This window comes from Cyanistes caeruleus, chromosome 5 (genome assembly GCF_971803275.1).
Source record: "Cyanistes caeruleus chromosome 5, bCyaCae1.hap1.1, whole genome shotgun sequence".
NCBI classification, from domain to species: domain Eukaryota; kingdom Metazoa; phylum Chordata; class Aves; order Passeriformes; family Paridae; genus Cyanistes; species Cyanistes caeruleus.
In genome coordinates, this window is record NC_141705.1 from 45109825 (window position 1) to 45124173 (window position 14349).

The window sequence follows — 14349 nt, forward strand, 5'->3', positions numbered from 1 at the left end:
TGCACAGGGCCATCTCTAGTCCCTCCTCAACCAAGATCCAATCAGTTGTCATTTTGAGAAAGATCACAGGCTGGTCTGGGGACAAGGAAGATAGAGACCTTCATAACAAAATCTATTGTTCTGTTGGCTGCTCTTTTTGGACTTCACCTTTTTCTCACTGGTCTGGAAGACCTAGTTAGAGCTCCACTTGGCCAACAGAAACATAAGTAACAGCAGCTTCCCTTTCTCATGCTGTTCTTCACCTCTCCTGTCAGTGCAGTCTCCACCTCTAAGAGAGCCCTGCCAGACCTCTGCTGTGATTTGATTGCCCTGCACATCACAGATGTGGCCAATGACTGAGGGCTGCATCTCTCCATCACTGATACCATCTCAGCTCTTGCAAAACTGGCTCGTGCAGCCAAAGAACAGAAGCTGCATAGACAGTATTATTCCTGGTAAGAGGAATGGCATCTCTGTGGAAAAGGATACACATGAAAATCACAAAGGTGCTATTTAAAAACATAAGTTACGAAACTCTGACAGGATCCAGATGACATGTTTGCAAAGGTACCCCAAGTAATGAAGTGCTGAATTTACAGCTGCCCAGTGCTTTGAACTGGAGACTAATAGAGGTTTGAAGGGACATCTGGAAATCATCTGGCCTAGTCCTGCTCTATGAATGAGGCTCAAGGAACACTGAATAAAACCATCATGGAAATAGTTAAGGTAAGGTTTGAGGTAGGCTATGATTACGAAACTTTCATAGTATACAACACCCAGTTTAAAGTTCAGGTTTAAGTGGGACAGAAATAACAACTTTTGCCTTGAAACAGCTACCAAGTTTCATATGCACTCAACAAGCCATACCTGTCTCCTCCAATTGCATAATGTTTGTAAAGTTACTTCATCAATACAAAGCTCTTTATAAATAATTTATCACATGTTCTGGGAACAAAACAATTCTTTGGAGGATCTACTTGAGTGATTGCTGAAGTTTCTATCGTAAGTGATGTATTTTAGGGCTTGAGGTTTTAAAGTACACAAAGTTTCTATCCTTTTTGTGCTTTTGGACACTTTGTCATTTGCAAGGCTAGTGCAATGCAGATCCTTTGCACCAACAAAAGACAAACACATATAAACCTGTCCAAGGAAAAGGTACTTACAGCAGCATGGTCTCTGTCTGCAGAACGTGCACACAGTACCTTCAAAAGAGGTTCATAGTGCTCTTTCTACTGCAGAGCTGCACAACAAAGAGTGGTTCACTTATTGTTCAGTGCTACCTTTCTTCTCCCCAGCTTTCACAAGCCAAAAATCAAATTAGAATCTGGTTCAGACTGCCTTGAATTAATCTGAATCTATAAAATAAAGGGACTGCTCAGGGAAACAGCATTTAGGTGAGCAAATGGGATTTACAAGCCCATGCAGTTTTTGTTGGCTAGTATATATTAAAATGGTGAATAGCTGTCAGCATTAAAAGAAAATGCTTTACAAGAGCAGTAACTCAGACTTTCAACAGTTTTAGGCAGTTGCAACAAAAACTATTAAGAAGATGGCTAATTTTTACAATTAGTACCTATAATTATCATAAGAGAATTTGCAGGGTCCAGTAGTCCATCACAAAAATTTATTTTGTTACTTACAAAAAGCTTTCCATACCCTGGGCAATACTCTGTATTTGGTTTAGAAGAAATACTTTGGTGTAAAACCAGAAAATGTTCATCACTGTTGGTATCTGGCATTTGGAGTTTAAAGCCTCCTGCAAAATCAGTACTGCAAGTTGATGTGTATTTCCTTTTCTTCAGCATGATAAAGCTTCTGCCTTCCAGTGCCCAGGTTGTGTAGAAAAATCATTTATCTGAACCCAGTTCCCATCCACAGAAACACAGATCTGCAGAGAATTTTCCAAGCATTAGAAGGCTGTACTATTTCCTACTAAGGCTAGAAGTAGAAAACCTGAAGTATAGCAAAATAATTCCCAAGGCAAACAAATTTCATTTAAAAATAAATCTTGAAATACATACAGCATTCTAAAGCAGAAATACACTAACTTATTCACATGATACAGATGTGGCTCATTGCTTTTGGTTCACTGAACACAGAGAAGAACAAACAGTACCCTCTAGTGTTTTTCAACCATCACACTTGACCAGTAAGGTTTTCTCTTTCTTAAGTTTAGAAAGCACTTTCTGAGAAACCTCTTTCTCTGGATGAACTTGGAATGGCCTGTTAATGCACTGCTGCTGTTTCCCCCCTCCCAGCCCCTTAAAGGAAAAGTATTTTTGGTCACTCCAGCTTTACCATGGTTAACAATCAGATGTCCTTCTTAGAGCAGGAGTCTCTGTACTTAGTCAAAAATAGCCCTTTTTGGATATGTCAAGTTAAATGTAGAAAGTAACTCCTGAATATTGGCCCACCAAAAGGTCAGTCCTTTAAATAACTGTACACATCTTAAAAACATTTCAAAGGAAAAGCACATGCATTTGTTAGTGTGAATACCACACTGGTCACATAATACCACATAATGTTCATTGTCTCTGTGATGTGACCTTGAATCTCCTCAAGTCTTCAAGTCTTCTCCAGAAGCAAGTGCTGAACAGTCAGGATAATGGAGTACTTAAAAGCCCCATTATAATAAAAACAAAAGTAGGGAGGATAGATGCTTTCCCTCTTCTTTTGCTACCATCCTGCTGGAATCTCCATCCTCTTTCAGTCTCATCCCAACTTTTCCAGTTTAAACCGCTTTTCAAAAACACCCTAAAGTCCAGTTCAGAGGCTTTTAATCTCCCTTTGTGGATTCAGGTCTTCTTACTGCTCAATTTCTGTCTGTGAAGGTGTGTCTCAATCTCTTCCTTGAAAACAAGCATCCCAAGCTGGCCATGAGAAGCCTCATTCATGGCCTTGGACTGCATGCACATTTTGTACTGCTCTGGAGTCAACTCATCCAGACACTGCTTTTCATGCCACAGATGGAAGAGACCCCTGACAGGCGTTCGGATCACCATGAGGTTGCTGTGAAGGTACTTGCGGTACAGATGCACATCTTCACCACCCCAGCCTTTAATGTCCAGGTCAAAGCCACCTGACACAAACAAAACTCAAAATAAAACTAGAAATCCATTAGCAAACTTGATGCTATTAATTGCACTGCAGCTCTTTTATGGTTCCAGCCAGCCCTTTAAAACACACATCAAATTTCCCATTTTCAAATCTTTCACTATTAGAGAAAAGTTATTTATTTGTAATTTTATTTGTAAGCAGTGATTAGATTCTAATAATTCTGTGGCCCCTAGGAAATTCTAACCACAGCAGTGCTGCAAATTAGTGACACAGACATATTGGCAAAGGAAAGGGAGTCTGGTCATAATTTTCTATGTTTTAGCAAAAAGGCAGGGGTATTGGAGTGTTATTTTTCTTACCTATGTTGAGAAAATCAGATCTGTACTGGCAAGTCATCCCAAAACCAAAGTCTCTCCAAAATCCAGTTTCTTTTTTAATAATCTGCATGGAGAGAAAGGAATGTTTACATAGAAGTAGAAATTATTTCAGAGTGAGATTCCGACCTGAATGTGGTCAGAAATAGGAGCAACAGCCCTTTTATTCTTCCCCATGTGAATCCACAGCTGGTTCTGAACCTGTTTTTGTAGATACTCATTGGATGTATCAGCCCCACCCCAAAATATCTGTGTTCTTAGCTACCATGGATAACCCTTCTGATCCAGAACAATCAGGTTTTGCTCTGCTCTTGCTGTTGTAGACCAAGTAGGTATCACACCTCTGGAGTTTACTTCTTTGCAGGCAAAGCAATCTCCAAAATTGTTCGTTTCTGTGGGATTCACACCTGATGTAAGAAACATATTGGTAAACCAGGGAATCCAGACACTGCTGTCAGAACAGATGATGGCATCTGCATTGTGTAGCACAAGAAAGAAAACAGTGTTTCCAACCTGATCACGCAACCGACACCTTGTGGATTACGTTGATTTTGAGTAACAAGAATAATTTTCCAATACAGAACTGATACATCCATCTAAAATTGAACTCCAGAAATGCTGGGTGATAGATATATGTCCCATAAAAGCCTTTGTGAAAATGAATGGTCTGCCTTCCTGAGATGGACAATGGAAACATTATGTATTACAGGTAGAAAATCAGAGAACTGAGAAACCATGGCTATAATTTTGAAAAGGAGATATCCAAGTACAGATCTTTAAGGTCATAATTCATGCATGCGAGTGACCTAACCCAATCTGTGAGACATCCAAGAGCTTCACAGGACTGGGACAGGCATTTAAATCTTCTGAGCAAGTCAGCAGTACTTTACACTCTTGAATGTCTGGTTAGAAACCCATCCCTCAGCAGCTGCTTTGGAAAATCTTAACTTTCCTTGTGACAGAATTTCAAAAGATGAAGGAAGAGAATTTCCATTTCTGGATTTACAAATCCCAGTATTTCCTTTATGAAGAAATGGCTCTTCCAAAATTTTCTCTCCTGATTTCTCATCCATGCCTCCCATTTTTGTTCATAACTCCTGTCACTTCAAATGCTTTTTTAAAAATTTTATTTTACTGCTCACATTGCTATACATTTCATTTCTTATTTCTCCTTTCCTTGAAAAAGTCAAGTCACTGCAAAAGCAAATTAAAAGGAAACAAGATTGTATCTGTCAGGCCTGCAGTGTAACAAGAAGCATCCATCACAATGTCCTTACAGCAAGCTACTCATGTGCATTAGCATTATTATTTCCCATTAGGGCAAGTGGCTGCTGCACAAATCAAATTCTATTGAAAATTTTTGAAGGTTTTTTGTTTTTTCTCCTCAGTAGCCCAAGTTCCAGGATAGAGAGCTAACACTTGTCTTGTTCTTTTGGCATAGATCTGGTCTGATGACTGGCAACTAATGTGGGCTAAAAATATAAAAATATACATAAAAATGTGATTGGCTGCAATTCTATAAATCAAGAAGCTTTTCTGACATAAGCATCACATTTTATGATTCAAATATTAGCTATAAATATTTCCACAATCCTGACAATGTACTTTGTGGAATTTATGCTAGCTTGAAAGCTAAACTCTATTTCATTCCCTAAGTGCAATTCTTACAAGCTTGAGGATCCCTGACAGGCTCTGAGCAGAGAGAGAAAAGCTTATGTGAATCTCATGGTATGATCAGAAAAAGTTTCTTCTGAGAAAAAAAAAAAACAGTACAAGGGATTTTCCGGACTCTTCAGTAAAAGGCTTTCTGGCTATATATAACACAGACAGCAGTAGACAAAAAAATACTTCAAAATATTTTGGATGGACTTTTCAAATTCTCATTCTTCATTTTTATAGAGCAACTGCACAAGGTGGGGGTAGTGATGACAGAAGACTGGACTCAGACCCCAAGTGATCTTTTTCAACTGTGCCTGTCCCTGGGCTCACACCACCCCTAATTCCTACCTACTCAAAACAACAACAGAAGCTGGGATGCTCTGGGGACAGTGTCCAGCCTGGGACAGGATGAGTCCTAGTAAGTGCAGTGCCTGGCAATAAGAGAGGCAGATGTGCAGGTTAGGACCTGGCCCAGAGCAACTGAATGAAGCTGCATATCTGGCTTATGTTTCAATTTGAGGATTCAGCCACTTAGCAGCACTAGTGGGCAGAGGACTGTGACCCACTGACTCTGGAGAGAAGCAAGACTCCTTTCTGTCAGTTCTTTAGGTTCAACAACAGTGCAACACCAGCCCACAAGAGAATGGAGAACAGTGTCTGCAGCAGTGCCAAGCAATAGCTTGGTCACTAACATTCATGTGAAACTCCCATCTGTATGCTCTTTCTTCCTCACAACATCTCCCTCCTCATCCAGGAGACTCATATATATCTTAATCATATGCCTTATGGCAATGATTTTACTGCTTTGTTCTCACATCAAAAATAAGCAGGTGAGATGAAAATCAGTGGAGTTGTGCTGTGTTGTATCAATACCAGAAAAAAGTGACAGCTCCAAGCATGTGATTTGACTCTGAGACACTTCAGAAACACACTGTCTGCCCACAGGCCATTCAGTCATGAAGTCATGTGAAGGCCACTCACTGTAGGGTGTTCAAGTAAGTGGGGGAATAACTGTGACAACCCCTGGAATTCTCTTTTTACTGACTGATCTGAGTACAGCTCTGATTTTTACAAATGTCAGGTCTTCAATGCAAGTAATATTAAGTGATAGGAAGAAATAAATCAAAGCAAGTCAAAGACTGTCACCCCAAGATAGCACACCATGGAGGAATTGTTCACAAGTTAGGAAATTCCTTTTAGCAGAGAAGCAGACATTTTTAAAATTCTTCATTTCCATGTAAAAACTTCAAAAAGGTTTAAAATAAATGGCATCAATATACTTCCCAGTGAAACATACCTGCAGAACTCACAGTAAGGTGAGTGTTATAGTTAATTTTGTCTGTGTGATGGTCACTGTGCACAAGGAATAGGGAAATGCTATCCAACAGCAAATGTACCTTCAAAAAATGCTTTGTTCAAATAAAAGCAGGCATTCAGAGAAGCATATACTTACCAGCTGCTGTTCTAAAGATGGGATGGAATCATGGTGACCATAGATTATACTGGGGTTATACTGGCTGAAGAGAACAGGATAAAATACCTTCTTCCCTGGAAATGACAATGGGTTATTTTTTTTTAAAAAAAAAGCTGTATAAAACACACTTGTCTCTTACAAGGTACAGTCCAGGCCTGACCAAATCCAAAGTCACACAAGTTTTGCACTGAGCCTGTGTTCTTTCCATGAGAATGTGAATATGAGGATATAATTAATAAAATGTTCCTATTTCAGAAAGCACAGGTGCTGAAGGCAAGAGATTCTATCACATTTGGATTAGGAACTGTTACTGATTTACAGTAGCTTCATTACCAATTCAAAAGCAAGAATACTCTGGTGAGGGATTTTACAAAATAGGTAGAACCTGTTGATAGACAGTGCACTTCATGAGAAGCAGTACCTGGCTGTGTGTTCAGTCTACAGGAGTTCAAGAATTCAGCTGTGAAATATATGTCCACATCGCAAAAAAAGAGAACAACATTGTTTCCTTTCCAAAATCGAGCACCAACATCTAATCCTTTGCCCCTGGAAAACTCTTCATTCAACTGGATGAAGGTAAAGTTCTTGAAGTTGGCTGACCTAGGAGGAAAATATTCAGCAATTTACCCTGTCCATTCAGCTCTTAATACATGTCAGGGGTGGGAATCCAATATGAAAGAATTAATGCAGAAATCTGTAGTATCACAGTTCTGAGAGCAGCTGGAGGGAAGAGATGTCCTGTTTGACTCTTGAGATTTCCACCATGTCTATCTACATTCAGAGCTTGGCCTGTGTACTCACACACTAGCATTCCTGTCACAGACTTTCTTTGGGCAGATCTCACAAAAATCCCAACAAGGTTTAGATTAACAAAAATATCTTCGGTATGAAAATTTCAATTGGCTGTGGTTACATTACTGTATCTATACAAGAGTCTTCTTCCTATACAGAGAAGACAAGCAATAGGCTGCAGTGCCACATGATCTTGACAAACACAGCTGTGTAACCAAACTCAACAGAGCAGACCTGGCCAAAAGTACCCAGTTCCTTTGTGCTCTACTGAAATTGTCTTCCACTGCCTTTGGAAGTCAGCTTTCAGTCCTAACAGTTAAAGTCATTTGCAAAGAACTGAAGAGTTACCAGCGTGTGGGGGGGAGGAAAATAGAAAAAAAAAAACAGTTGCACTGAGGTAAATTGAGTTAAAATCTGTTCTGCAATTCTAAAGACCACTCTATCAGACTCTGCGTAACACCATTTTTATTTGATATGTAAAGAAAGCTATTTTCTTCAATGCACTTTAGAACCTTTTGGAAGAACTATGAGTTTTGAGTTTTCAGATCTCCACATAGGATCCCTGTATATGAACAGCACATACCAGATGTTCAGGTACTTACTTAGAGGTATTTTCAAGTATTGATTTTACTTCATTCATTTGTTCCTTTCCAAAGTAAACTACAGTGAGGTGAATTCTCCCATCCTGCTGAATGCCCATTTCCCTGGAGAAAAGAGACAGATTGGTGACTTGTCCCAGAAGTTAGCTTCCTTCAATAACCTACAGCAGCTGGGGAAGGCAGAGTAGGGTGAACCTCGGAGGCCTTCCTGGGGACATGATTCATTGACAGACATTCTTGTCCTGACAAAGCAGCTTACTTTCTTCCCTTAAAAGGGACAGAAGTCTATCTTTCAAGCAGATTAGGTACAAGCTCTCTAAGCAGCATTTATTATATTAATAGGACATTGTTAAAAGAGGCCATCAAGCCCCAGGAAGAATGATCAGGCAGGCAATAACTTCAGCACTCAGGAGAATATGAGGAGGGAGATTTTTATAATACCCTACCTCATAGCCTTGAGTTTTTGTAACAGATATTTCAGAGTTCAGATCTTTGGCATTTACTAAAATGTAAGTATTAAGCAGAAATCAAATTCGTAGCTCAAGGGTAAGACAAATCTGAAGAAATACTAGAACCATGCCTCACTTGAACTAAGTTTAGTTAACAAGAGTTCATCTATAATCAGCAGAGAGATCAGCATGACCAGAGGGCGATTTCTCCCAGTCTAAAACAAGATAATCAGAAGGTTAATTTAGACAAGGAGCCTATTTTTAGATGGCAGTAATTAGACAAAACATCCCATTGTAAGAGTCAGTATCTTTGATAACATAGTCTTTTCTGTGTAGCTATTTAAAGCTACATCTCAGTTAAGTTCTCCCTCTGAACATCATGTCTATGCTGAAAAATAATAGTTTAAGAGTAACTATGCTGAAAATTCTAACACATTTCCTTCTTGCCTTCTTTTGCCTTAATATTTTATCTAATGGAGTCTAGCAAAGTGTCTGGGAACACTGATTCCCCTTTTCCTAAGAAATGCTCTTTTGCAACCACTGCATGAAATTCTCATGTTGCCACAATTGTATGTGTCCAACAAACAGATTGAGACTCTTAAATCAGGTACATGCAAATCAGAAACCCTGATGACTGGAATATAATTGCCTTTACTGCTAATCACAATGCATTAAACAACCAAATGCCTTTCAGTCTGTAATCTCAAAAATCACTTAGTGGCACAATGAACTGTTATGTAAAAGTACTGGTGAGTGAGGTCTTGATAACTTCTTTAACTGCAACTTACTTTCCAAGTAAGGAAAAGTAAAGGCAGCATTGAAGGAAACCCACCTGAAGTTCTGCATGAATTGTCGAAATTTGCTGGCTCTCTTGGCCAATGGCACAATGACATTAATAAGTGTGTCAGCCATATTGATATTTTCATTTTTCACTTTCATTACAGGACCAAATGGCCGGAATAAAACAATCTTCTTGAACTGATGTTTTACATCTCCTTTGAAAGTCAGCTCATACAATGTGCCTTTATTCTTTTCTGTGCGGTAGATCCCTGCATGAAAACAAAAATGAAGAGATCTTTGGATTAAAGTTGCGCTCCTGGGGGGAAAAAAAGGAGAAAGTCTGAAGTTTCTACACCTAAGCTGAAAACACAGCAGAGGCAATGGGATATTCACTTTTAAACCAATACACAGTCCACTATAATTGGGAAGAGACCATCACTGTAGCAGGGACACAGCCCTGGGTTGCAGGGTCTGTTTGGTATTCTTGCAGGCACATTCCAAGGCTTGGTTGAGTCACAGACCTCTTAAGGTTACAAACTGCTCACCCTCAGTATAACCCAGCAGACATACTGTCCTTATTTTTCAGACTGTTCCAATTGTGCACTGCAGGCATCCATGGTAATGAGATGCAGAGGGACTGCAAAGGCAGTCTGCCTTTCTGCAACAGGAGGGATTAGGCCATCTCCCAGAAATGCAATTTCCTGATGAGCACTGGGAGGTTCTCTGGAAAGTGCCCTGACAGAACTATTCCACCAGACCCCAGCCATCAACTTCACCTACTGCCAGTCAGGACAAAACTCTCCCGTTACTCAGCCCTCAAGAGACTGCTATTTCCTTCATGAATGCCCACTCCTGCTCAAGTAATAGTCAGAAAGGGTGACACTACAGTTTGTCAGAGGCTAGACCAGGATACTAAATTAATACAATCATGTGTTTATTTCCTATACTGAAGGAATGTTTAACATACTTGATGGGCGAAATTGATCTGGTTCATGCTGAGGGCCAGCATGAACTATAAAAGCCTTGATCATGCCCCACTGAAATACTATAACATCCTAAATGAGATCAAGTTGGCAAAAAGCCTAAAGATTTTACCCACTCTAAATGATACTTCAATCTCTAGAGTGTATACTGACATAAAGCTTTTTCACTGGAAAATCCATTAGGTTTAAGAAAGAGAAATTCATGCTAATTCTAACTACTCATTAAGCCACTGTAAACATCTTAACAACTTAATCAGTACAAGAGTATAATTGTAATGCCTTCCATCTCTTGCAGAAGTTAGAGACAAGCACAAATGTTCTGAAAAATCTCCTCCCCTTAACTTGTTTTTATTTTCTTTTTTTTTTCCCCTCTCCTTCTGGCTAGGAAGCAGAGCTTCTTCTGGTTATGAAAAACAAGACCAAAATAAGGTGCTTTTTTTTCTTTTTCTTTTCTTTTTTTTTTTTTTTTTCTTTTTTTTATATAATCTTGGCTATTCCCTGATGTGTAACATTGCTGGGCATCTGACCATAGACTGTCAGCTCTGTCTGTATTTCTTGTGAAGGTCTGGGTCAAAACTTTCTTCAAAGATCAGTGACATAATCTCTTTGTCTTGTATTGCAGCTTTTACATTGGTATAATCAAAAGACTAATGAGGTGTGATTTTATCTGGAGAGAGTTCTGTGAACTGTCTTATCTTCACCATCATTTTCCAAGTGTTTTATTCTTAATGAACACTTCAGCTGGCTAATAATATATGCAGATTTACTGATCTGTTATTCACTTCATGTTTTATTTTTAATATAAGCTGATTCAACAAATGCTCCAATCCTCCTTCTAGCATAGCAAATTAATCTAGGGAGATAGCAGCTCCATAATTATTTTACTGCTAATCTTTCAAAGTTATGCCCTTGACTCCTCCTAGCTTTTTTCATAGAGTCAGTCCAAGCTGCAGACCATGAACTACATATGTTACTGAACTGGAGCTCATCAGAATAGTGACCTAATAGTCCCTTGATTTCCTCCTCCTGGTGGCCAGAGAATAGAAATCTGGGCCTTTGAATATTGCTCACCCATTTCTTCTTACAGAAAGCCTGCTGATGATCCAAGTGCATTGTTGGGTGCACTCATTTGCTCAGGCGGCTTTTGAACATAGGTTTTATCAAGGAAGTTTGTGTTTGAAAGGTTAAGGCAACCTTTTGACATTCAGCTAAACAAAATTCTAAATTAAATCTGATTTGCATTCTCTTTAGAGATAAATTGATAGGACTGTTTCACATGTTTGAGACAGTGAAATGACATTTTTCATAATAAAAAAGATCTAAATTAAATTAACAAATCTAATAGTATCTACCACACAGCATCTCAGCTTTTGCTTTTACATTCTCTTCTACCTACTCCAGCCAAGAAACAATGACCCCACAAATACCACTTCCCTGGAGAGATGTACTGCACAATAAAGGAAGCCTTGCCAAATAAGAAGTACCTTAAAGAAGAATGCAAGTTGTGACCCAGCTGGGGGCCCTCCTAGGGCTATGCACATAGAGGTTGCTTCTAATTCTGTAGTTTTGTTCTTATTTAGTACTTCTACTACAGCTGAAAACAAGTAGCTTAGATGAAGGCAAGGTTTCCTTGTGCAAAATGGTAATCCAAGAATTTATAATCCTAACATTTTATACTTAAGACAATATGCAAGTTTAATGCCTCTAATTAAATATGGCTACTCTTTATGCATATTTAAACCATTTTTTTGTTTTCCATTTTTAAGCATATTCTTTCCATTTAAAGTATCTTCTTTTTAGAAGCAGAGAACAAAGTGATTTGCCCAAGGGCAGGCACTGAGCCTTGGAAATGAGTCTGAATGTCTTGAGTCACTCTGGCGACTCACCCAGAAGAACATCCTGCCTTTTACAAATTTTTTCCACTTCCAAAGGCTCTACTTTATTTGTGCCACCAGGATTTTCTACGTGATTCAGGAAGATGTGTCAAACAGCCTCAATTCCAAGATATGAAGTATGAGGAGAGAAAAAAATCAGTCTCAAAAAAGTAAGCAAAAAAACCTTTTCATTAAAAGATCGTGTCTGAAATGAAAGCCTTGGAGAGGCTAGATATTCAATAGAGATAAAAGAAGATTAATTGATCATCTATTGCTTCCATTACAGCAGATATGTTTCAGAATATACACCATTTCTTTCAGAGGCAAGGAGAAAAGTTAAAGCTTTTGGAAACCCAATGTAAAAAAGTAAACAGGAACTCTGTGTCAGCAGATAAAATGGCCCTAAGATGAAGGAAAAGAAAAAGTGAGAAGCAAAAATGGCCTGGGCTGAAAAATTGCCAAAAGAGCAGTAAGTCTCCAGTCTTCAGAGCAGCAATTCCCAGGGCTCTCTAAAGAAATGGAAAATGCCTGATGTCTACTCAGTAAGGCAGGCTAACAAATGTCACCGATGTGGATCTACATGAAATGTTTAACTAGCAAACAGCCATGCATTCCTAACAAAATACATTGGGTAGATGACAATTCTAGTTCCACAGACTACAGACTTCAAGTCTTCTAGTGTCACTAGAAACACCCCCTGGACTCATGTTCATTAGTTCCCTTCTGTTAGATGATGTAGGAGGTCCCTATGAGGATTTATCAGAATTTGTTGTCTTCATTTTAATTCAGTACTACAATGGTCTTCCAACTTTACATGCAGCAAAATACAACATCTTATCCTTTGATGAAAAGCATCATTCCTTTCTCCCAATAAACTTCCATGACAAAATTTCATCAGATAGAACACCACCAGTAGCTGCCCATTTGAGAAAGCAAAACTACCCCTTTTTCATTTGCCTCTGAGACCTTGATTAAAATTCCAGTCACTAGACAGACACATACTTCAAGCAGGAAAACTTATGATCCAGTATATTTAAAGGTGTTATGGCAGGGCATTTCTTAAGCAATCCAGGGATTTTTTGGAGCTGTTCATATTAGGAAGGAATATAATCAGGCAGTGATTCCAATCACTTACGGAACACACTACTGAGGCTCATCAGAGTCTCCAAATTATTATCTCCATTTCTGAGAAAATGAACGACTCCCAGATCTATTCAGCCCTGCTGCTATTTACATAAATTAATGACCAGACCTGTTATGCTGCTTCCTGCAAAACTGGCTTTCTATTGGACACAGAGCAGTCCTTTGCCTGTTTATAATACACAGGAATTTCTGATTTTTTTCCCATGCTGTTTCTTACTGGCTCCCCTTGGCAGAAAGCTAGTGAACTTGGTACATAAGTGGGAGGAATAAGGGGGAGAGGGGAGCATTATAACAGCTGAACAGCCCAAGTGCCTCTGTCAAGAGGGAAGCTAAGCAGAGCAGCAGCCAGATGGATACATCTCCAGCTCCAGGGAGAAGGTGTGGCTCTCTTGGTTTTGATTAAAGGGGAAAAATGGAAAATTCCACTACGTGTCAGCTATTACTCTGGAAGAAGAACTGTGAATCCTATCCAAATTTCATGTAACAGCAAATCTGCTGAGAAGGAGTTTAACTCAGATGTAGGGTACTAGGGTCATAGTCTAATTTCTGTACACAACTAATTCTGTCTAGAAACTCCAGAGGATGCAACACTTAAAACTAAGATACCCCAGCCACAGAGACAAAACATTTCTCCTTAAATGCAATAAGTGTTTGAAGAAACATTTCCCTCTGCAAAGACAAGAATAAAAGCACAAAATTAAAAAAAAGGAAGAGATACAGACCCCAGCTGAGTTTATTGCCACACACCACCACCCTGCCTGTTGGCATATGCTAGCAATGAACTAGTACTGAAAGTGATAGCAGGTGCCAGATGAGATCCACAAGAAAAGAAAAATCCACACAGGAGACCCCAGAAAACAAGATTACTGTGCATAATTCTATGTTTTAGCAAGACTCAGGGTCAGTAACACACTTGAGTAAAGATGGTGTCAAAGGCATCTCTGAATACAGCAGAAACAAGGACACAAATCCCACACACTGACAGCAGCAGCTCAGATTTTAAATCCTATCTCTGATCCTGATTTTCATTTCAGCACATCTCTCCACCTGATCAACCTTAAGATGAGAGGGGTAGCCCCACATTTAACATAAGAGAGGCACACAGCTTTTGTTTGCTGTTATGGCTGGAAAACACTTGGAGGGTAAGTGCTATTACTTTCAGTGCAAATCTAGGCACTCCCAGAAA

The 14349-nt window shown here is 39.2% G+C and overlaps 1 protein-coding gene across 2 annotated transcripts in view; it reads right to left on the reverse strand.

Annotated features, from left to right (window-relative positions):
- Positions 1-1586: 1586 nt before the first annotated feature.
- Positions 1587-14349, reverse strand: part of CSGALNACT1 (chondroitin sulfate N-acetylgalactosaminyltransferase 1) — a 41529-nt gene continuing 28766 nt past the window's right edge. For both annotated transcript variants that reach the window (XM_023946989.2, XM_086891634.1), the window contains 6 exons: positions 9216-9432; positions 7938-8039; positions 6965-7143; positions 6523-6617; positions 3396-3477; positions 1587-3058 (listed from right to left, as the gene is read on the reverse strand). In XM_023946989.2, the coding sequence (XP_023802757.2) occupies positions 2775-3058; positions 3396-3477; positions 6523-6617; positions 6965-7143; positions 7938-8039; positions 9216-9432 (959 nt within the window). In that variant the 3' untranslated portion in view covers positions 1587-2774. The remainder of the gene's footprint in view (positions 3059-3395; positions 3478-6522; positions 6618-6964; positions 7144-7937; positions 8040-9215; positions 9433-14349) is intronic.